Here is a 24,285-nt window from a genome sequence, read left to right as displayed (position 1 = left end):
CAGATATTTTGTCAAATCTGCTTTTTACACTCTTGTTTTTAGAGTTAGGAAGCTGAGAGAAACCATTAAAAAAAATGTTCTACTCAGTCTCACCTAATTTTATATTTTCACTTCTCACTTCTTTGCACTGCTTTTTTCAGCTGTCTTATCATACTGTTTCCGCCTAACAGGCAAGAACTGTAGGGTCTCTTTATTCTCTCAGTCCTCTATTACATCTTGTGTGACTGTGAGGGCACTGACTCCTGGGTAAGGAGAACCCAAATGATGTGATAGTGGCGGTACAGTTAGACAACTGATGGGAAAAGTTTCACCTTGAGTATGTGCCTCACGTGAATGTGTTGTTATTTTTTCACGTGGTGCGATTGATGAATGTAGACTCCACCCTTCTCTTATTTTGTCATGCCAACGGATCCTTTAACTACCAAGCACTAAGGGGAGCTACTCTACCAGCCGTCTGCCGTCCATGGGTGAGCTGCAACCATAACGGAGAATGATCAGATACCCCTGCCCAGGTATCGTGTGTCTTGAATCGTGGTGGCCATCGCAGCCGGCAGCAATATGTAGTCGAGTCTTGACAAACTATTGTGTGCTGCCGAAATGTGAGTGAAGTGTGTCTGCGTTGGATTACGGACCCGCCAGCGATCAACCAACCCCAGCATCTCCAGAAAGTCCTGGAGCCATCTCTGCGACTGCCTAAGCACTCGTGGCGGTCTACTGTCAACCTCTCCATCCAGCACGGCATTAAAATCGCCTCCCAGAACTAGACCACCAAGAGGCAGTGTAAGGAAGACGGAACACAAATCCCGGAAGGTATCAGAATGGAGGCCTGGCGGCACATATATTGATAAAAAGGTGACCGTCTTACCCCCCAGCTGTCCCGACACCCCAGCATATCTACCCCTCTGGTCATTCCACGTGGCCTGCACTGACACGGGGAAGGAATTTTTAACCAGGATCCCCACCCCCCTAGATCCAGTAGTGAATCCTGCACGTGCCACCAATTTATACCCCCCTCTATGGAGGACCATGCATCTATTACCCACTAGATAAGTCTCCTGCAACAATACAACGTCTGGGGAGTGTCTCCAAATGATCTGACTGACCATTTCTCTCTTGATTTTATCACCCAAACCATTCACATTCCAACTCAGCACTTTCATCCCTGATCCATGACTATATTGTGCCATTTAACCCATGTGAAGAACATAGAACAGCATTCTCCTCACCTGACGCAAAAAATTCTAATATGAAAAAATAATGAAAATCCCCTGTCGGTTGCAAATCACAAATGCTGCATTTCCACCTGTTGCCTTGATAAACAAAAACTGAAAACACCCCCAATGAAACACACAAAAACATTCCCATCCCACCACCCCCCACCCTGCATCCCTGCTTGCGGCATTCGCCAACCCCCAACTCGTAGTGTGCATGTTGCCCCATAGTCTAACTAATCAACTATCTAAATGTAGATCAGAGGGGGAAGCCAACGCCCCGCGGCTCCGCCCCGCCCATAGGAATCATGTCCTGCTCCTGGAGTGACACCTAGGCAAAGGAAACCGTTACACAGGATTAATTCGCTAGCGGCACTGCTCTCAACAACCTACACTCAGCAAATACAGCTCTACTTATTGCTCCTGCTCCTGTGCGCCATTATCTTCTCCGCCGCCCTCTCCCCGGGAATCTCTCTGGGGGGGGGGGGAAGACTCTCCAGCCAATCAAAGGCAATCTCAGGGTTATCAAAAAACCAAACCTTCCCCGCCACCTCAACCCTCAACTTGGCAGGGTACAGCATAGCATACTTCAGACCCATGTCTCTAAGTCGCTTCTTAACTCCATTGAAACTCTACCTCTATCGCTGGACCATCTGAGTAAAGTCCGGAAAGAAGGTGAGAGTGGAGTTCTCATAGCTCAGGGGGCCCCGGGATCTAGATGCCTGCAGGATAGCGTCTCTGTCTCTAAAATTGAGCACCCATGCGATCATCGGACGTGGTGGGGCACCCGGTCTAGGTCATCCCCCCGGTATCCTGTGGGCACGTTCTATAGTAAAAAGGTTGCTCAGTCCCTTCGGCTTCAGATGATTATGTACAATGTCCTCAACAAAGAGATCTGGGACCAGTCCTTTAGCTTTCTCCGGAACGCCAATTATACGTACATTATTCCTTCTGACCTGTCCTTCGTAATCGTCCAGCTTGCGGCTGGCCCACTCACTGGCAGCCTTGAGTGCACGAACCTCCTGTTGCAACTCCGACTCGTCGTCAGTCAAGCTCGTAGTTTTGAGATCAAGCGACTTGACCTTCTCACTGGTTTTAGTGAGGTCAGCACGGATTAGGTTTACCTTAATGGACACTGTATCTAGCTTATGATCTAATGACGACATCTGTTGCCCCAAGGAGACTCTAACCCCCTCTATGGCGGCCATAAAATCCTGTTGCGTGGGCTCCGAAGCAGAATCGACGGCTTCCTTGTTTCCTCCCAGCACTTGACCCGAGCCAGAAGGCGAGCTCCTAGGCAGAGTATAACGGTCCAATTTGTTAGTCTGAACGGACCGAGATCCCCTATTGGACTTGGGCAGCGATTTGTCGCCCTCCGATCGAACCGCCATCTCACGGCTGCACGCAGAGCAAAGCCAGTCCACGGCTATAGCAACAGCAACAATAGTCTGTCAAGGAGTACTCCCACAACAGCCACCTTCTCTAGAGCCCCGGCCCTCCAATGGGTGCATCAGCAGCTACACCACAAACTGCCATCCAAACAATCCGGCGGACGCCTCTCGCTGGGGCACACTGCGAGTTTCCAGAGTAGCCCACCACCATTCACCGGTATAGAGTCCTACGCGGAACTCATGAATGTCTGCCACCATATGGAGCGTTGCATGCAAGCAGCCTGTAGACCAGAAGGCACCCCCCGACAGAGCCAGCAAGCAGCCAGCCGTCAATCCAACACAACCGCGTACCTCAGAGGAGCACTACAGCACCAGTCATACCTCCATCCTTGAATGTTTACCGGACAGTAATCGCAAGTGGCGCGGGCCCCCTTTCCGCCCGGATCCAGGCAATAGTGCGGGTCACCCTCGGTCTGTCCGCAGCCTCCGTGGTACCATAAGATCCCTTCCGTCGGCATGCAGAGCCGAGAAATCAATTAAGGAGCGTTGCCGGTACCAACCCACTTCAGCCACTGTAACATGGGGGCCCGGCTCCAGCAACCACCACTCTCGATCATCAGTGAGGGCGCGACCCCGGACACCCGGCAGCGGGATGCATTGAGGGCTTTAGCTTGAGGCAGGCGGGGAGGGCAGAGTGAGCCCCGGGGATCAGAGAGTCCCAAACAACACACGAAAAGGCAGCCAAATCTAGAGGGGCTCACACTCCTCGGGCCTCCCTCCTATTCTTGCCGCGTCAGCCCCATGATCATTCTGGGATATACAGCCGGTCCGACGCCAGCCCCCAGCAGGCTCTCCTCGGGTACCGGAACCCACTCCCAGGCGCCTTGGGACCCCAAGTCAAGTCTCTCAAGGTGCCGGCGCGACGTCCGGTCGGCGCCTCCGGCGACTTCCGGTCTGCGCCGCTGATGTTGTCGCACTCGGCGCCGGCCGTCCACAGTATTCGAGTCCCCGGCGTTGACTATCACGGAGGCCCAATCTTCAAGGGCTCGCCGCTACGGCTCAGAGCCTCATCACGGGCCCGGAGCAGCACCGCCACAAACCACTTCCTCTCCGCCAGGTAAGCCTCACCAAGGCAAGTCAGGATTCATCCAGGATATGTGCGGGCGAAGTACGGGACACCGGGAGCTACTGGCCTTTGCGGCCATCTTCGGTGCCCGCGTTGCTCCACCCCAAGACTAGAATTTTTGCCTTGAAGAATGCTGCAGGAATTCCATGTGATCCTGGGGCCTTCCTAGTTTTAAGTTTACCTATTGCCGTTGTTACTTGTTCCAGAGTGAGTACCTTGTCAAGGGCCTCATGTCCTCTATGGACAGGAAGGGAAGATTAATTGTTTGGAGATATTTCGGATTCGGGGGACTGCCTGCTGCGGTCCTGGCTCTGTAGAGTGCCATATAGTAACTTACGAAGGTGTCTGCTAGGTCTTGTGCTGATGTTAATGTATTATCGTCCTCATTTAAGGCGGATGCCCATCTAGCTTCTTTCTCTTTCCTTTCCAGCCATGCTAGAAGCTTCCCTGCCCGGTCTCCAGTTTCATAAAGGCTATGTTGTGTGACCAGGAGGTGCGATTTCTTGGCGGGCTATGGCCAAGTATTCCTTACATCTTATTGATTTCTGGCATAGGAGGAGTTAGTCTGTGTGTGGGCCCATGTCCCTCTCCATTTCGAGGAGTCGACTTTCTAGGGCTTCAGCCTCTTGGTTTTCCTTTCTCTTTTTATATGCTATTGTATTTTGTGCCTATCTTGTAGTACGGGTTTAAAAGCCTCCCAAAGGACCACTGCGGAGGACACTGATCCCTCATTTTCTCAGAAATATAGTCCCAAGCTCATTGTAATGTCTCAGGCAATTTTTACGTCTTGGAGGTCCCATGCTTTGAGCCTCAGTGGTCTGCAATTTTCATTCTCTAATACTCATTCCAGTCGTTGTTGGGTATTTTTGTGTCCACTAGTGTAGTTAAAAGAAAAGTATCAGCCTTAACTTCATACACACATGGATAGTACACCGATCTACCTCTATTTTGAAAATGAGTTGAGGTGGCGGGATAGTCGCAAAATATTTTGAATGCATATATAATTTTTAGATTAAGGCAAGCTGCTTTGCAGTAAATGGTGCTGACACACTCTTGCTGATTAAGAAGTTCAGGCAGTTTCATTCAGGTCAATATAAACCCTAGAGACCAGCCAATTGCCAGCACAGAAAGCAGTGACTCTGGGAAAGATTTTCAACTCTGACCTCATGTTTTTGCCACCAATAATAAAGTAGTTAGTGGTGCTAATTTCTAATGTTCCATGACCTACAACTGTTTCTTCAAACCAGCTTAAAAAAGGAGTTGGCAAGAGGCCTTATTAAGGCTCTCCTGGATTACTAGAACATAAACTAATTGCTTCCGGTCTTTGGGAGCATGTTGCTCTCCTCAAAAAAGGCTCTGATTCTTTCAGAGCTCCATATCTGTTGGCTAGCTTGAGTACTTTAGTGAGTGTACAAACCCATTGCATTGGATCCTGCTGTGGGCTGGAAACCAATTCAAGGCCCTCTGTATCATGCAAAGTGCTATTTGATCATGGTCCCCACTTCCCCCAGAAGCTAGCCTCACATTATGTGCCTATCAGAATCTACTGGTTTACTAAATTAAGTTTGTCTGCCAACCAAGCTCCTGGCAAAAAAGCATAGGGCAATAAGCCCCACAACACAAAGACCAAGACTATGGAATGTTATCAAATGATCATTGAAGGCAGAAGGCCTCTGCCAATCCCCTTTTCTTTAACATACCATTAAAAACACAGCTATGATGAGCTTTCAGTGGATTATGGTCACCACATTTTGCAAGAACTGCAGATCATGGCCACGCCATTTACCTGGATCTGGCCCTTTTACCTCCTAATCTTCACCCTGTATATAACACTAGTGACACTGAGGCAGGATGAGATTAGCCAATGGACTGAATGACATTAGGGGCAAAACAGTATGATATGCTGAAACCCACATTCAGGCAAGAGTCTGGACTCAATCCAATGATCCATCAATGCAGATGCAATATCTCAGAAGGCTAAACTGAGGACTAACTGTATTTAAGTCCTCCATCCTCCCTTAAACCAATAGGTCCATGTAAAACATCAACTGCAGAACCGTCTTTTAGAAAATCATACACTCCCCCCCCAAATCCAGAGTGCCAAGATCTCAACTATACAACCAAAAGTCTCAACTTTGCATATGTTCTTCCTGCAAGATTTAGAGCTTTAAAAAATTCCTCAAACCAGCCAGACTCACCAGCCACATGCTTTTGTAAAAACCTTACTATTCTAAGTCCAGTCATAAAATATTATTGGGAATTAGGTGCAGGTACAAGACATTTTTACACTCTTTTTCTATGTGCTATCTAATTAAGTACCTGCTCATTTCTTTATCTACACAAGTGTCGAGGGGCCAAAATATAGATGCATTGACAATGGTCTTCTTTTACTTCAAATATAGGCTTGCTCATTTCACAAGTATTATCCCACATTTTACAACTAATAATTCAATTGTGCTTGTAAAGTGCCTAAAACAAACTCCATCTCTAAAATTTGGAAAGTAATGCAGCCCTACAAATTAGCAAATATGAGATAGCTTGAGAGATTAAACATATTCACTTTTCCTTCTTAGTCCTGGCACCCAGGCGACCACTCCCAAATGTATGTGTCCATACGCAGTATCACATTAAAACAAAGGTACTTCTGCCCTCTCGGATCATAGAGACAGAAGGTAGTCTCTTGATATGGTGACACTTTCTGGCTTGCATTCTGTCTTGTAGAAGTAATGCTGGTTCTCTGATATCACTCCGGTTTCCAAGCACAAATGCAACAGGCCACGTTACTCCAGCATTCTGTTTGGTCGTCTTCTTTAAAGAAAAATATTCACCTCCTCCCTGAGCTCAATTTCCAACTTCCTTCGTCTGTTTAGCTACATGGTAGCCTTGGGTGTGGTGAAACTATCTTGTTAAGCTTGGTTTGTCAGTGGTACGAGCCCTGACTTGTGGAGACAGAGTTGTCATAGAACCCATCTTTCTATATGTTAGTGTCCCCTCGTGCCCATGTGTATTTAATCAAACTGGAGAAGATCGGCCCAAGTCAATGGGTTTTCAGCCAGAGTTGACACATTATTTGTCCAAGCAGTTCAGATGTAAATTAGAAGCAGGAGGATGTGGGCCCCTGTATTGCTAAAAGTGGGTGTAAGGGTCAACTGACATAAAATGTTGTGGAGCCAATTGTTTTAGGTGACCCTCGTCTTTGAGGGTGGCTGTCCTTCTGCTCACAAAGATGAGATGACAATTGGTCTTTTGATTTTTACCTCCGATTACCCTCTGGTGTAGTAAAGAATATTCTTTGTTTGTATATATAAATAAGGTTTTTAAATGTATACTGATATATTGTTCTATTTACCATTTATACATCCTTGTAACTGTTGAACTCTTAAATGTAGTCTCTTAAATACCAAGTGTGGTATGACAGATTTTGCTTCTCCTACGGCACACACACCACCTAACCCATTATGCATCTTTTCGTTTGGACATTCAACCGTACCACTTAAAATACTTGTCATGTCTGTTAATTTAGCTACCCTATTGAGGTTTCATACCCTACGATCTTCTGTATTGACAGTTTTCCTTAAAAACATTAGTCACTTTCATGGGAGTTAAGAGCTTAGAGTAGTTGACTGTTTGCAAGGGTATCTTATTCTCAACATGTCTCCAATTCGTACTTCTGTCTTCTTGACAGCTTTCCACACTTCCAGTCTCTCTTTATTTGCAAGCATCTTTCTCAATTCAATCTCTTTCTTTTCCCATGGTCCTACCGTACATTCAAGAGGGACAAACCAAAAGGTGCATACCTTCCTTTTTCGAAACAAGTCAAAAGTTTGTTTTTCCTGTCATTGTGTGTTGAGGTAACTCTATAATTCTTAACCTTATTAACCCCTTGTGTGCTAGTGACGAGCTCAGCTTGTCATGAGGGACGGTTGAGCTGCCCTCATGACGAGCTGAGTTTGTCGCAGCCGTTGGAACGTTCGCACGCGGGGATAATTTCCACGCTGTGCTGAACGTTCCAAAACGGGCGTGGCTGTGACGAGCTCAGCTCATCATGAGGGCAGCTCCGCTGTGCCTCATGACGAGCCGCAGCTAAGGGGTTAAAGATATCTTTCTTTGGGCACAACTAATTGGCCTTAAACATCTGAATAATTTTTCTCAAGACTCAGTTGAACCTTACCGCCAGTCTGTTGGCCTCTGGGTGGTACAAGACTGTTCTCTTGTGAAGGATGCCACTATCATCAAGAAACCTTTCCATATTCTAAGACACAAATTGAACTCAACTGTCTGACAACAGAATGGAAGAAAAGCTTTCTTGCTCAAACATGCATTTAAGAAACCCCAGTACATCTCTTGTATCAATAGAGTTAGTTAATTCCACCTCAGACCATCTTGAATACATGTAAATAAATACGATGACATATTTGTCACTACTGGACAACCTGATGTGGCCTAAAATTGGAATGGCATCCTCCTCTCATGGTTCTTTGGGCAGTTTTCTCAGGACCATGGGTTGCAGCCTTAATTTTAATGTTTTGTCACACGTTCCATGCACTTCCTTAAAACCCTTTTGGTTTGGATGTACATCCCCGGCCACCAATACTTTGGTCTTAATCTTTCTTTCGAGATACCCAGATGACTGTCATGTGCAAATTCTGTAAGATTGTCTAGTTCCTCATAACATCTCATCCTGATGTGCATTTTCAGACTTCACTGACCAAAGTGGTTTCAAATCTCATTTGATTTTGAGTATCCCTTACAATCTTCTTTGATTTCCATGATCCCTATTTGCAATTTTGTTTCTTTGCCTAATTGCACAATCCACTCATCCTCTTTTATAACACTGTCCCTGATCAGAAATACTACATGGTTACCATCCTTGCTAATATCGCTCTCGCCTTATAACTCATCTGCCATGTACTTCTCTACCAGACATGAACAACAATCCGCTAGATTATTCTTCATATCTGGTACATAATTATACTGAACTAAATCTCCTGTAATGATACCACTCACTTTCTTATCCCAGATGTAAAGTTATTAATTCCCTTCCTCTCGAAGATCTCTGAGTGGTTTATGATTTGTTTTTTACTCTAAAATCAGATCCCCAAACACACTTCCTCAACTTAGGTACTGCGCAAAAGACTACTTTAGTTTCTTTCTCAACCACAGAGTAGTTGATCTCTGCCCCCTTTAGCCTTGGAGAAATAAATAATATGGTATGTTGCGCAGCATCTTGTTCCTGTAGCAGCACTGCCCCTAGGCCTACTGAACTTGTGTCCGACATGGTTATGGTATCTTGACATGCCTCAAAACTCTTCAATGACGCAGCCTCCGATTAGTGTGTTTCACCAAGTTGAACTCTTTTTCACAGTGAGGTCTATGTAAACAACATACCCTTTTTCAACAATCTTCTTGTGTTTTGCATCTTCTCTGCAAACAACAGAATGAAATTGCTGTAGTGTTCCGACATACCTAAAAATTTGACTACTTCCTCCTTACATGCCGGTGTGGCCACGCTGTTTATGGTATTAGTCAACCCCTTCCTTGGTGCAATCCCTGAGGGTGTAATTTTTTGACCCAAGTGCTCTATTTCAGTGAGATTGAAGTTACACTTTCTTGCTTTTAAGGTTAAACCATTCTCATTCAACTTTCCTAAGACTTCCCTCAACCTTTGATTGTGCTCTTCTACACTATTCCAAAAACGAAAATGTCTTGATAGATTTTTACACCACCTGCCCCTCTCAAAATACTCCATCATTCTCTGAAAGACTGCTGCGGCAAAAATGAGCTCAAACAGCATCCTGAGAAATTTAAAAGTTCCAAAAGGCGTTATGAAGGCAGTTAAGTCTTGTGTGTCTCGGTGTAATTTCACCTGGTGATATGCTGAGTTGAGGTCAATAGATGAGAAGCATTTTTCCCCTTCTAGCAATGACATTTCGTAAATATTGGCCATGGGATAATGGTCTCCTACAACACAATTGTTGAGCTCCCTTAAGTCAACACACAGTCTGGCTTCTCCGTTCTCCTCATGTTGTATGACCACAAGTGCAAGCCATTCTGTGGCTTTGACTTCTTCTATAATCACATTCTCCTATCAATTTTCAAGTTCTTCTTTTAATCTTTTCTTTCACTTTGATGGGAACACCCCTAATTTTGCTTATTATAATTTAGGGAAATACCCTTTTAGACAGCCCAATTTCTCTCAGAACACTTCAGGGAACTATTTTTCATTAACCGGTCTAACCATCCATCTCCATGACTTGTAACACTACTTTTTCTTCATCACTTGCTTCCTGTCTCTTGATTTTAAATTTTTTTTAATTGCCACTCGTGGAACACTTGGCCCTTGCGCTTACACTACTTAAATTTGGCCTTTCACCTAATACACTCCTTGTAACTAGCTACATCTCCATGTTCCGCACATTTTATTTATTTATTTATACCATTTATAGAGCACACTAATACCAACCGGTGTCCTGGCGCTAAAGTGGTAACTCCCTGAGTTTCCAGCCTCTGATCTAAGTCGAAAATAGCCAAGTTTTCAGTTTTTTCGGATTGCCAAGAGGTTGGCACTTAGCTTTAGGGCTAAAGGAAGGGCATTCCAGGCCATCGCTGCCCTTCTAACGAAGCTTCGCCCCCCCCCAGCGTACCTTCCTAATACGGGCAGCCTTAATCAGCCCCAGGTTGGCCGACCTTAGTTGTCTTTCCGGCGTATACCATTGGAAGAGCTGCTGGAGCAACATTTGCCTATAACATTTGCCTTGGAATTTCTTTTTGTTTTTAGCTTTCATCTATTTCTTTCCCATCCTTTGTTGTTACTCTTGTTCCTTACCCTTTTTTAAAGTTTGAGCAACATGTACGTACCCTTCTTTACCATCATTGCTTTCTTCTTTCTTTAATTCACCCACACATGCTATACTGTGCCTGCAGGTTTTTGCTATAGTGAGTACCTCATTATAGGATGTATTATCTATCTGCGAACATGTTTCTTTGGCTTTCTTTACATTACAACCCAACATAAATTGATCCTTCAAATGCTCCTCACAAAATCCCTCCAAAAGTTCAAGTTGAAGCCAGTTTCCTCAACACAATGATCTATTCTGACACTGTTTCACCCACTCTTTGCGTGCATTTACCAAAATGGCATCTTTGTAATACTGTTGATACCTTTGGTAAATAATGGAAATACAATTTCTTAAGACATATTTCATATTCATTTAAATCATGTGCTGCTTCTGTTATTAAATCAGGTAGATGTTAAAAAATGTATTGGCCTTCTGGACCCAAACAATGTAAGAATAAAGAAGTTATACGGTGCAAAAACATTCTTCCATTTTCCCCCATTTCAAAGGAGGTTCACCTAGATGTAACGAAAAGAATGGAGGCAGGGAGATGTTTTGCAAGATTTAAAGAAAGCCAGTATCCGTTAGATACCGGGGGGCTGCATGAAAAGATATTAAGTTAATACACCAAGATCCGATAGATACCGAGATCCACCTTCAAATAAGAAATTCAATGGTACAAGACAGTAGTGGCAAAGATAAAGGCATTCCCAAACCAATATGGCTGCTCTTTTGCATGGAATAGACTTCCTAGTCACATTGGACGTTGTGTTGAATTGCCTTCATTCTAATTGAACCTGCGCGGCGAGATTTGCTCAGTAAGACAATATGCTGGGTCACATCTTGCATCTAGATATGACAGACTGACTTAAACTGCCTGAGGATGGTGAGTACACATGGCAAAACACCACGTCTGTGCTGTGAGTGCTTTATGTTTCGTAGCTAGGCACAGAGATGAGGTTGAGCAAGCCCAGCGCTAGCTGATGCCGGCACGTGCAGCATCAGCTGTGTTGTGCGGTTCACTGAGCGGTTCCCAATGAGACTCACGGTCCACCCTCCCCACCCCCCCCCCCCCCCTCGACCCCCCCAAAAAAATTAGAAGTCCCTATTCTAAGCGAGATGCCTTACTATTGGGAAAGGATCCTTGTGGCTGTCAGTGGAGTTGAGAATAAATATAAGGTGCCGATTGGTTCTTGCTGCTTATCGCCAATGTAAAAGGATTAATTCATACTTTGTTGAAAACTATATGTATTTATTGTAACATACATCCAACTCCTCAGCTTTCTTCCTTCAGCTCCCTATCGCTCTCTCTCAACCCTTCTCCATTTCAAACATCAATATTCCTTCAACAGAATACAACAATGTGAGGTTCTAAGAATATGGAACCCTAGTAGAGGAAAGTTACTACACTAGACTTGTTCATACTGTTAAGAATAGTGATAATTATTCCATTTTGGTATCCGAATTTAAAATGAAATTGTTTTGATGGGCCTTCAGTTTAGAGTTAAATTGAATGTGGCTCTTGTGTATATATTACTTTTGTCACTTTTTCTTGATCATTTCAATAACTGACCACTTAGCGACACTTTATAGCCTCCTTTGAGACATTCATCTCCAGCCAAGTCTTCTAGAGCCTACGTTTCTCAATTTAACCTATTAAACCTAAATTACTCCTAAACGAATTGTAAAGTTACTGTGTTTCGCAGAAAATTCCTTTATTAATATGGAGGCGCATATAATATCCCACTTGTTTGTTGGCCCCACATAATACTTGTGAATTGCACTGTTCAAAATATGTCCTAAGAAATGTTTGTAATACCGTTCCATGTTGGTTACATTTAACACAATACCAGTTGTCATTGATATACAAGGCGTTTTTTGGACTGTAAAAAGCCACAAATGCTCCTAACTGCAACCTATTGTATAGTTTCGCAAATTGGGTCTGGAGCGTTAATACAGGTAAAGCAAACATGGTAAATAATTTACTTGTAAAAGTTACATGTTGGGGAAATTTTTTTTCAAAAATAAACTTTTTGGTTAATAAAATGGAATTCAGGTTAACTTGATCAGTGTTTTACATCTCTATGTTGCTGACCAAGTTGTTTTTTCGGGAATGATGCAAATAGCAGAGTGATTGTATTGTTTTCTTTCAATTTTGATATTTCAAGCTTTGCTGTGATGCTTTCTAAACAATAATGTAATTTTAATAACGTTTTTATCATAAATGCTAAAATGTTAGCGTGTTAAAGCATAAAAACAGACCCTTTGGCAAAGAAAACAGAACAGTGGAAAAAAGAATGGAATTTCTTGCTGTTTGTGTTGATTGGTGAGACTGGGCCTTACATGCCTTTATTGATTTTATCCATCCCTTTAGATGGGACTTAAATGTTTGGAATAAAGATTGGCTTTTTGATGTTGCTCACACCTCCTGCACTTCCTTTTCCAGATTGTGACGTCAGCATCAACAGATCTTCAAGATTACACCTATTACTTTGTGCCAGCTCCATGGCTCTCTGTGAAGCTTCTCAGGCTACTGCAGTGCTACCCACCTCCAGGTAACTTGACATAGGTGGAAAGCTGGAGGGTGACTGGGCAGATGCTATGAAGAGTTAGTGGGGTTTATTGACCTATGAGAAGAGTTCGCATATCCATAGATCACTGCTTCCAAGTGGACACCTGAGAAATGGGCAAGAACATTTGTCACCAAAGTCATTTACTAATACATGTACTTACAAAACCTTTAAAAAAAATCCAAAATCAAATACTTTCAATAAAGAGTAAAGACTTGCCATCTAGTTTCATGCCAAACCTAGCCGTGTTTAGGTCACGACAATTGATGAACTTCTTGAGAATTGGGACTGATCAGTTCTTGTGTGTTTCTGACTCTTCTTACCAGAGGATCCTGCAGTGCGCGGCCGTCTGACAGAGTGTCTTGAGACCATACTGAACAAGGCACAGGAGCCACCAAAGTCTAAGAAGGTTCAGCATTCAAATGCAAAGAATGCCGTGCTGTTTGAAGCTATAAGTTTAATCATCCATCACGACAGGTGAGCAGGAATATGTTGCACAGAATGCAGCTGCATACGGTGTAGAAGTGCCTGTTGCAATCCTATAGTATACAGTTTACAAAGTAAGGATACTTTCTAAATGTATGCACTTGTAACATTGCGTCAACCAGCAATCTCCGATAAATAACATGAGCAAAGTGCTCGAAGTCTTTCTGAGGAAGGTTAGAGTAGGGAGGGACTCGCTGTGAAAGAAAAATGGGCCTAGAGTGTGGGTGCTTGAACAGGGAAACATTGATTATTGTGGTGTCTCCTTCAGTTGTGTGCAGTGAATAGTTTATAGATATCTGCAACCTTTTCTGTCCAAATGTAAGGTTGAGTTAAAAAAATAAAAATCTTTAGAATAAATGGGCAATATTTACCTGACCAAGAAGACACTGACAAAACAGAGTTCAGTATTTGCATGCTGTCATTTTTCCGAACTAATATCAGAATAATTCCCACCACACTAGTGTAATTCTAGAGGCTCCATTGTTACAACACCAGAATAGGTTCCGCTTGTCAGCCTTCACTTACGTATTTACACGTCAGTCTAAATATTATTAGGTGCACCTGAAATAGTGTGCCTCAGAATTTTTAGCAAAAAACTTTGGGAAATGTTTTATATATCTTTTTCATGCAGCGCAAACTTCGCTCTAATAATCTGAATACATTGGGCACTCTAAACACTGTGAAGCTTATAATTAGTCACAGATGCTTGCAAATTGGTCAAGAGCTCCCTCTTTCTTTGACCTTCAAGGATGCCTACCAAACCTCTGAGCTTAATGGTGTCTACAGGGTATCAAACTAGAGTTTCCTTTCTTACCTTCTTTCCCTTCTCCACAGTGAACCCAATCTTCTTGTTCGAGCCTGTAACCAGCTGGGTCAGTTCCTACAACACAGAGAGACAAATCTTCGCTACCTCGCCCTGGAAAGCATGTGTACGCTCGCAAGCTCCGAATTTTCCCATGAAGCTGTCAAAACGCATATCGAGACGGTCATTAATGCATTAAAGGTAGTTAACTGAATTGGATACATTAGTACTGCCGCACACGTTTGTAGCATTTGACCATTATTAACATGTTTCTCCTCCATCTGTGAAATTAACTTTAAAAAGTAGGTTGTTTCGTTATAGATTTTCAGTTTCACCAATTTATTTTGGGGGATTACTCTGCTATGAAAGACGACCAAATATTAAATGAAATAAAGCATATGGTATGTTTGAAATACGGCCTTCAGGAATTGTCTTTGTTAATGGTTAAGTATTCTGTTGATACTTGGGGTCTAATGTCAAAGCACTTCTGTTGTTGCCGGCCCTGCATTTTGCAAAATCGAGAGGTTGCTCATCAAAATGTTTTTTTACAATGTACAAAAGCCCATTTATGATTCAGACAAGTCTTCCATATGCCTTAAAAAGGCTTCTGTGATACTTTACTAATCTCATAAAGGAGGTGGCGTTTAAAAGTCGTTATCAGTGGTCTGCGATTGGAGTTGTAGTTGCAAACCAATTAACAGTAACAGACCCCTTAGTTTGGGTGGTAACTTATTTAGTGATCGTTTCATGTATAGTGGAGTGGGAGGAGGGGTTTGGTGAGCGTAAGTAGATATCAACATGTGAAATGTTTGATGTGCTGTGATTGGCTAGAGATCCATTGCTGCTGGACCCCCATCAGCATTGAAGACACCACCCACGTCATGAACACCATCCACTCCGGCTCTCCCTCCGACCCATGCCCTCACCATATCTTCAACAAAGCCAACGCCATCATTGCACCCCACCTCCGGAACGTCATAAACAACTCCTTCATGTCCGCCACCTTCCCAGATAGCTGGAAGCACGCAGAGATCAACGCCCTTCTGAAGAAACCCACAGCGGACCCTGAAGACCTCAAGAACTTCCGCCCCATCTCTCTTCTTCCCTTCCCTGCAAAAGTCATCAAGAAGACCGTCAATAAACAGCTGATCGCTTTCCTTGAGGCAAACAACTCCTTCGACCCATCCCAGTCCGGATTTCGAGCCAACCACAGCACCGAGACCGCCCTCATCGCAGCCACCGATGACATCAGGACCCTGCTTGACAACGGGGAAACAACCGCCCTCATCCTCCTAGACCTCTCAGCTGCCTTTGATACCGTCTGCCATCGCACCCTAATAACCCGCCTCCACAACACTGGGATCTAAGGAAAAGCCCTGGACTGGATCAACTCGTTCTGCTCTGACAGAACCCAGAGAGTTCGCCTCCCTCCCTCCCTTCCACTCAGCGGCCACTGAGATCATCTGCGACGTACCCCAAGGCTCTTCGATCAGCCTAACCCTCTTCAATATTTACATGAGCCCCCTCGCCGCCATCGCACGCAAACACAACCTCAACATCATCTCCTACGCCGACGACACCCAGCTGATACTCTCCCTCACCAATGACCCAGCCACCGCCAAAACCAACTTCCAGGAAGGAATGAAAGCAGTGGCGCAATGGATGAAGCTCAGTCGTCTGAAACTGAACTCAGACAATATTAATATTAATATTTGTATTTGTATAGCGCACATATCACCCCCAGGGGGGTCTCAAAGCGCTGGTACTCATACCGCTGTGGAACCCATCCTGGCTTTCCCTGTGAAGAGCCCACTCCTGGGCACCCCCAAGGTGAGGCCAAGCATCCCAGCGTTGTTGGGGCCGTTGTGGAGATTAAGCAAGCTATTGCCCAGAGTTGCAGAGTGGGACCCATGATTAGAGTAGGCACCTAGGCGAGAATTATCGAGTCCGCGGACACTGAGCCCAAGATCCTGCCGCGTCGGGTCTTGAACCCTGGTCCAGGGCCTGACCTCTGCTTCAGGGTCTTCTGCCTCTAACCAGTGAGCCACACTTCTCCACAAGACCTAGGTCCTCATCCTCGGACCATCCCCATCCGCCTGGGACGACTCCTGGTGGCCCACAGCACTGGGCTCCGTACCGACACCCGCCGACCACGCACGCAACCTGGGATTCATCCTGGACTCCGATCTCACGATGACCAAGCAAGTCAACGCCATCTTATCCTCATGCTTCAACACCCTGCGCATGCTCCGAAAGATCTTTCGGTGGATCCCTACCGGAACCAGAAAGATGGTCACCCAGGCCCTCGTTACCAGCCAATTGGACTACGGAAACGCCCTATACGCAGGAACCACAGCCAAACTTCAGAAAAGACTCCAGCGCATACAGAACGCTTCTGCATCACTTATCCTCAACATCCCTCGCCACAGCCACATATCCGCCCACCTGAAAGACCTGCACTGGCTCCCCGTCAGCAAAAGGATCACGTTCAGGCTTTTCACCCACGCACACAAAGCGCTCCACAACATGGGCCCAAATACCTCAACAATCGCCTCACGTTCTGCACTCCGACCCGCCCGCTCCGCCAGCCTCGCCCTCGCCGCCGTCCCACGGATTCGCAGAACCACCACCGGAGGAAGATTGTTTTCCTACCTGGCCGCCAAGACCTGGAACTCCCTGACAGCCCACCTACGACTGACCCAGGACCATCTCACCTTCAGGAAACACCTCAAGACCTGGCTATTCGAGCAGTAGCAGCCCCCCCCCCTCCCTTCAGCGCCTTGAGACCCTCACGGGTGAGTAACGCGCTCTATAAATGCATTGATTGATTGATTGATTGTCGGTGGGTCATCATGGCTCCATCCTCATGTGAAACTTGCCTCCTAAAGGTGAACCCAGCCGGATGGTGGGCTCAGGGACGGGTACTGAAGGAGGTGCATTTCAACAGAGGTGAGTTATACTGTTCAGGGAAGCTTTTAAGACTGCGACACTTCAAAGACTGCCGCATTTTAAAGCAAAATATCACAGCTCTCTACAGCTCACTTAAACGTTCTGTGGTAAGAAGCAGGAGGGTTTGGGGATCTGTGGTGAGAAACAGGAGGGTGTGGGGAAAAGCGCTTTCCATTCGTTTTACCAGTAGCAGCTGGCAGCATTTAAATATGGTGAGGCACGATGCACAAATAAATCACAATATACATGTTGCTTTTGATGGAGGGTCCGATTGCCATCTCTAACTTCTCTCCTCGGCGCTGACTCAGGCAGAAAAGGAAGGACTTCCTCCCTTGTATAACCCGAAACCAACCAATGCAGGTCCAGGATTGGTTGGAGCTGGCTAACCCTATGCTCATTTTGAGGCTGGGGGTCTTCCGCTGCAATCCCTCGGCTGTTTCTAAGCTCTGGTATTGCAGTCTGACATGCGCAGGTCAGATTGGCTGGATCTGACATGTGCCCTGGCAGTGGGCTGAAGTAATGGTGCAATTTCAAGCCCCCTGCCCTTGCTTTGTAACAGCATGAGCCTTCAACACATAAAAAAATTGTCTTTATTACCATTTTATTAATGTGTATGCCTGCTGCGCTCCCAGCAGGTGGGCCAACGCTCTACTGCCATATGGAGGAGCCGCCCCTGCGCTTTACCCTGTTTGCCCTCCCCATGCACCTCCTTTTATTCCCTTGGGTCCCCTGCCTTCAGATCTTTTCTCTACCTGGGCCTCTTCTCACTGCAGCTCTGCCAGTTTGAGATAACTTACGGTGCATATGTGCACCTTTTGTTATGTTATGTTAAAGAGATTTTTATAGCGCAGCTAACACCTGAAGGTTTCTTGGCGCTGCTGCTGAGGAAACAAAGAAAGAAATAAAGAAGTGGACAACAGGACTAGTTATAGGCATCAGTAAACAAAAAAGTTTTAAGAAGGGATCTAAACCTGGTATATGGAAGGGGCAACCTTAGAGGGGGAGGGAGGGCATTCCAGAAGGTAGGGGCTAAGAAAGAAAACCTAAGGCCACCGTGTTTTTTCCTCTTAAATCTGGGGACTAATAACAGAGCCAGTTGGGACGAACGAAGGTTGCGTGAGGGAAGGTAGGGGTGAAGGAGGGAAGAGATAAAAGAAGGGCCTCCACCTGCAAGGGATTTAAAAATTATGCAGCCCAGTTTAAACTTGCAACGAGCGTTAACCGGGAGCCAGTGGAGGCTTTTCAAGAGAGGGCTAACATGTTGGTACTTGGCTTGGCGAAAAATCAGAGAAGCAGCCTGATTTTGAATCTGTTGTAGCCTCTTGGCTTGGTAGTCAGGGATGCCTACATAAAGCGCGTTAGCATAATCAAGTCTCGAGATGACTAGCGCTAACAGCACCAGGGTAAGGGCCTCTGTGGTAAGGAGGCGGGAGATCTTTCGTATCTTCCTGAGCTGGAAGTGACTAGAGGACACTACCGCACTGATCTGAAGTTTCATAGACAAGTCAGCACTGATAATCACCCCCAGACTTCTAGCCGAGTTAGTCGGGCAGGGGGGACTGCCCAAGTTAGTCGGCCAGAAGGATGGTTGCCAAGGGTTGGAGGGACCCCCGACAAGAACCAGCTCGGTCTTGTCGGGGTTGAGCTTAAGATGGTTAAAGCTCATCCACTCACTAATGAAACTGAGGGTGGTTTGAAAAGTGGAAATAGATTCCTCCGATTTGTCGATGGTGAAGACCAGTTGAATGTCATCTGCGTAATTAAACGCAGTGACATTCAGCCTTCGGAGGGATCGAATCAGAGGAGCCAGGTATAAATTAAAAAGGAGGGGAGACAGGGAGGAACCCTGCGGGACCCCACACGTCCTACCGGCCTCCCTGACACGGCCGACCAAAGTATTATAGTCGCCGTGTCAAAGGCGGCCGATAAATCCAGAAGCACCAGAGCCTGACAGATGTTAGTGTCGGCTCCTCTGCGCAGCTCCTCCATGACAGATAGTATAACTGCCTCTGTGGAGTGCGCAGGTCTGAATCCGGCCTGTTGGGGGTCCGAAAAGCAAGATTCCTCAATAAATGAACCAAGGATGTGAGTAACGTGTGACTCCAAAACCTTGCTGAGGAAAGGGAGAAGGGATATTGGGCGAAAGTTGGTCATAACGGAAGGGTCTGCCGAGGGTTTTTTTAAAATGGCCACCACCTCTGCCTGCTTAAAAGAGCAAGGAACCTCGCCCGTGGCAAGAGAGTTGTTCAAAAGGGCCAGGGGGGGTTCAGGGCAAGCGGTAAAGGCTTCACGGAAAACAGTGGGAGGACAGGAATCGCTAGGAGAACCAGAGCGGACTTTGTGTAGGAGGGACTGAAAGCCATCCAATGAGATAAGGGGAATCTGGGTTAGGATGTGAGGGTCTAATAGGGGGCAAAAAGCAACAGGTTGAAAAGAAGTGGGCATAACTTGGGTGGGGATGCTATTTTTGATCTTAACTATTTTATCAACGAAAAATTGGTTAAGGGAGTCACAAAGCAACTGGGAGGGGAGAGGTGCAATAGTGACTCTTTCCGGGTTGGACAGCTCCTCAACTATTGAGAAGATGTCCTTGGATTTGTTATCAGAATTCAAAATTTTTGGGGAAAAATATAAAGACTTAGCTAGAGATATAGCTGACTTATACTCTTTAAGTCGGATGGAGAATATCAATTTAGTTTCAGGGGAATAGCCCCGGCGCCAACGCCGTTCGGCCTGACGGAGGCCAAGTTTCAGTGCTCTCAGTTCGTCCGTGAACCATCTTTGGGCGTCATGGCGGCGCCTAGCTCTAACCATTTTTAAAGGAGCCACTGAGTCAGATGCCGTAGTGAGCCATCCGGACAAGGCCTGGGCTTGTGAGTCAATAGGCCCAGTGGTGGGGGGAACGGAAGTACAAAGTAAAACAGTAAATTTATTCAGGTCAGCCCTGGTCCAATTGCGAGCAGTAAAGTTGGTTTCTATTGGGTGTATGATAGGGGAAGGCATAGCCAAGGAAAAGGTGATCATAAAGTGATCTGACCAGAGACAAGGGAGGACAAGAGGAGTGGAGATGTCAAGGCAGGAGGTCCATACCTGATCTAGGATGTGGCCCTTAGTGTGGGTAGGTGAGAGAATATGCTGAATACAGTTCAAGCCTGACATAAGATCCGAGAAGGCGTGTGAGCAAGGGGTTTCATGGGCGTCAAAAGGCCAGTAATTAAAATCGCCAAGGACCAAATATTGGTGTTGTTAATGGCGAGTTGGGAAATTAGGGCGCCAAATTGTGTCACGAAACAGGGCATAGGTTGGGGAGGGCGATAGACCAGAACACATATTTATTTATTCAAAGTTTTATATAGCGCGAACAGGATCCTTACAGATATCAGAGCGCTTCACAAAGACAGGGAAGGGGCAGTAGGAGTCAACAGAGATAATGGGAAACAGTATAATAGTCAATAACATGGTAATAACATGGATAATAAAAACATACATAAAACCAATCCATATACAATCAGGTAAGGGAGTAATATAGGACAACACAAGTCATTGATCACACTACAGAGGTGTACAGGTGGATCAGTAAACCAACGTGTATCATATCTTGGTCGGTAGTAAGAGAGTAGCGTAGTAGTGCCCCCAACAAGTAGAGTATAGTGCCAGGGGATAGGGTGAGCAGTGATACAAAGCAATGCAGAGTCTCTGAACCAACATCTATAACGATCAGGAGATCTTGGCCAGAAGGATGGTTTTCACCTCTTTCTTGAAGAGTGCAGTGGAGGAGATCAGCCTGGTTTCAGGAGGGAGCGCATTCCAGATCCTGGGTGCCATCCCTGAGAAGGAGCGCTTGTAAGTTTTCACTTTCCGGAATCTACGAGGTTTCAGGAGAAGATTTTTTGTGCTCCTATTGGATCTCGAACCTCCTGATATAGACAGCTTTTGAGCGAGGTAGTTAGGTGCCTTGTGGTGCACGGCCGCATGTGTCATAACTGCAATATTTAGCTGTATTCTGGCTTCAAAAGGCAGCCATTTTAGAGACTTTAGGTCTGGGGATATGTGCGAATGCTTTCTAGAGCCAGTAATGAGTCTCGCGGCAGCGTTCAGGGAGGCTCTTAAGGGTGCTGTTGTGGATAGCGGGAGACCACTGAGGGCCGCAATTCCATAGTCTATTCGAGGGATGACTAAAGCTTGTACAGCAGTTTGGAAGTCTTTGGCCGGGAGGAAGGGTTTAATTTTCCTCAGCGTGTTAATTTGGAAATTAGCTGCTTTTGTGGCTTTGCTGACGTGCTGCTGCATGTTGAGCTTGGCGTCGAGTGTGATGCCTAGGGATTTCGCCGAGTCCACGATGGTAGGTTGGACATTGAGTGCTGTTAGGTTGTTGAGCCAGGTTTGGGTGGTGGAGATTTTCGCCGGGGGTGAGATGAGTAGGAACTCAGTTTTCAGAGCATTTAGTTTGAGGTGATTATCGGCCAGCCAAGATTGGGTGTTAATAAGCGTGGAATTCAGATGTTTGATATCTTCTGGGGATTGTAACTTTAGATAGTTGTGTGTCATCGGCGTACATATGGAATTGAACATTGGATGCTTGAAGCAAGGTGGCGAGCGGTTCCATAACGAGGTTGAACAGTGTAGGGGAGAGGGTGGATCCTTGTGGAACACCTAGATCTGCAGGCACAGGTGTAGATAGCACATTGTCGATCTTGAACCTCTGAGACCGGTTGTGAAGGAAGGACGAAAACCACTTGAGAACAGTTCCCGATAGCCCCATTCTAGTACTTAGCAGCTCCAGCAAATTCTCATGTTTGACCGTGTCAAATGCAGACGAGAGGTCAAGAAGGATGAGGAGGCAGGACTCATTGCGATCCAGAATTTGGAGGGCGTCATCAATTATGTGTGTCATAGCTGTTTCAGTGCTATGTTTCGCTCTGAAGCCTGATTGATGAGGGTTGAGGAGGTCAAATTGATCAATGTGTTTTGTTAGTTGGAGTTGGACACATTTCTCCAGCAGTTTGGCCAGTGTGGGGATATTGGTGATGGGCCGATAGTTGTTTAGGTCAGACGGATCAGCTGTAGGTTTCTTGAGTATAGGCGTGACTTGCCCCACCTTAAGGGAGTCTGGAATGTGGCCTTGTTGCAAAGAGCTGTTGATGATCTTGGTCCAGAGAGGGAGGAGCAGGGGGATAAAGTCTTTTACAGCATTAGCAGGTAGAGGGTCTGTGAGGTGATTAGAGGGCTTCAAGGTGCAGAGCAGTTTGTGTATTGCTTCTTCCGAATAGGTATCGAAGTACTGCCAGGATGCCTTGTTTTTAGGTTGAGTGTCTGCCATTCTGGTGTGGTTGGGGTATCGGCTTACATCCATGATGAGGTCATTTCTTATGTTGTCAGTCTTTAGTTTAAAGAAAGCAGAGAAGGCTTCACAGTGTGGGGTGTCATTTGTTGTGCTGTTTGATTGTGTGGGTTGTGCCTTTGTTTGGGTCTTGATTAGCTCGAACAGCTTTCTTGGCCTGTTCTTCGCTTGGTCCAACTGGCGGCTGAAGAAGTCCGACTTTGTGCGCTTTATTTTCCTAAAGTAGGCATTTCTCTTGTTCTTAAGCTTTTTGAGATGCAGTGCTGAAGGGTCCGATCTCCAGGTGCGCTCTGCCATTCGCATATTACGCCTTTCGTCATTGAGCCTGTCATCATACCAGGGGTTAGAAATTTTGGTGGAGACTCTCTTCAGTTGCAGAGGGGCGACTTCATTGACTATTGTATTCATAGAGTCAAGGTAGTGGTCAGTCAGTGATTGAACATCTGAGGCACCTGAAGGGGGAAGGAGGAGGTTGCCGATGTGGGGAGGTAGTGTGGAGGGGTTAAGATTCTTCACATCCCTTTTCCATGTTTTGGATTTGATTGGTTGCGTAGGGTTAGGTTTAACTTTTTCGTTGATAAAGAAGGTGATAATGTGGTGATCTGACCAATCGCAGGGTAGAATCGCCTCCAGTTGAATAGCGTTCTCTTTGGCAATGATGAGGTCGAGTATCGCGCCTTTGTCGTGTGTTGGTTTATCGCATAGTTGGGTGAGGTCAAGCGCATTGAGGAAAGTTTTGAGACTATTCACCACGGTGTCTTTCTGATCGTTCCAGTGGAGATTGAAGTCACCCAGGTATACTTGAGTGGTCTGCCGACCGGCATTGGAAGTGATCAGGTCCATGAATTGTTGGGTGAATATGAGATTGTCACCAGGCGGGTGATAGATGAGATGTAAAGCACAGACTTGTTTGCCCTCACTGGTGATGTCGAGGCAGAGGAGTTCACAGGAGAAAAGGGAGGGGGAGGTGACTTGAGTAACGGAGAGGTTGCTCCTAAAAATGCATGCAATTCCCCCGCCCGTCTTGCCAGGAGACCTGTCCAGCCTAATGATGTGATAATTGGGGGGGACTAGTATGTCCATAATCGGGGTAGAGGCTTCAGTGAGCCACGTTTCAGTTAGAATGGCTAGGTCCAGCTCCCTATCTGAGACGAGATCCGCGATGTCGGAGGAATGTCTCTGGGCCGATCTGCAGTTTAGTAGGATGCATTTGAGTTTGGGAGAGAGAAGGGTGGTCGAGCTTTCTAGTGTGAGGGGAACTTTTCTGAGGTTGTTAGGGACGGAGCCTCTGTTGTTGAGTGTTGGGAGCCTCAGCGGGTTAGTAAGAATTGTGGGTATGGGGATGTGTGAGTTGGAAAAGTCTTTTACCGGACCTGGGCCATAAGAGCGTAGGAGAGAGCATAGGTCGCGGTCCGACAAGGGGTTGAGAACACGACGGGGGCGGTGGGAATTATTGCGAACGGGGATAGTAGGCCATTGCTGGTGTCGTCGGGGGCGAGGGTATGTAGGGAGGGTGCGTCGTTTGTAGGGTAGTTGGGTGGTGGGAGGTAGACTAGGCTGTGAGGAGAGAAGG

General features: G+C 45.9%; 1 protein-coding gene across 2 annotated transcripts in view; it reads left to right on the top strand.

The window, feature by feature from the left end:
• Nucleotides 1-24,285, top strand: part of AP2A2 (adaptor related protein complex 2 subunit alpha 2) — a 537,324-nt gene that overhangs the window by 356,103 nt on the left and 156,936 nt on the right. For both annotated transcript variants that reach the window (XM_078682786.1, XM_078682785.1), the window contains exons 7-9: nt 13,011-13,119; nt 13,461-13,611; nt 14,455-14,623. In XM_078682786.1, coding sequence (XP_078538912.1) covers nt 13,011-13,119; nt 13,461-13,611; nt 14,455-14,623 — 429 coding nt within the window. The remainder of the gene's footprint in view (nt 1-13,010; nt 13,120-13,460; nt 13,612-14,454; nt 14,624-24,285) is intronic.

The sequence above is a fragment of the Lissotriton helveticus genome, chromosome 3_1, assembly GCF_964261635.1.
Source record: "Lissotriton helveticus chromosome 3_1, aLisHel1.1, whole genome shotgun sequence".
In the NCBI taxonomy this organism is placed as follows: Eukaryota; Metazoa; Chordata; class Amphibia; order Caudata; family Salamandridae; genus Lissotriton; species Lissotriton helveticus.
Note: the sequence above shows the minus strand (reverse complement) of the source record. Positions and strands in the feature narration are given on the sequence as shown.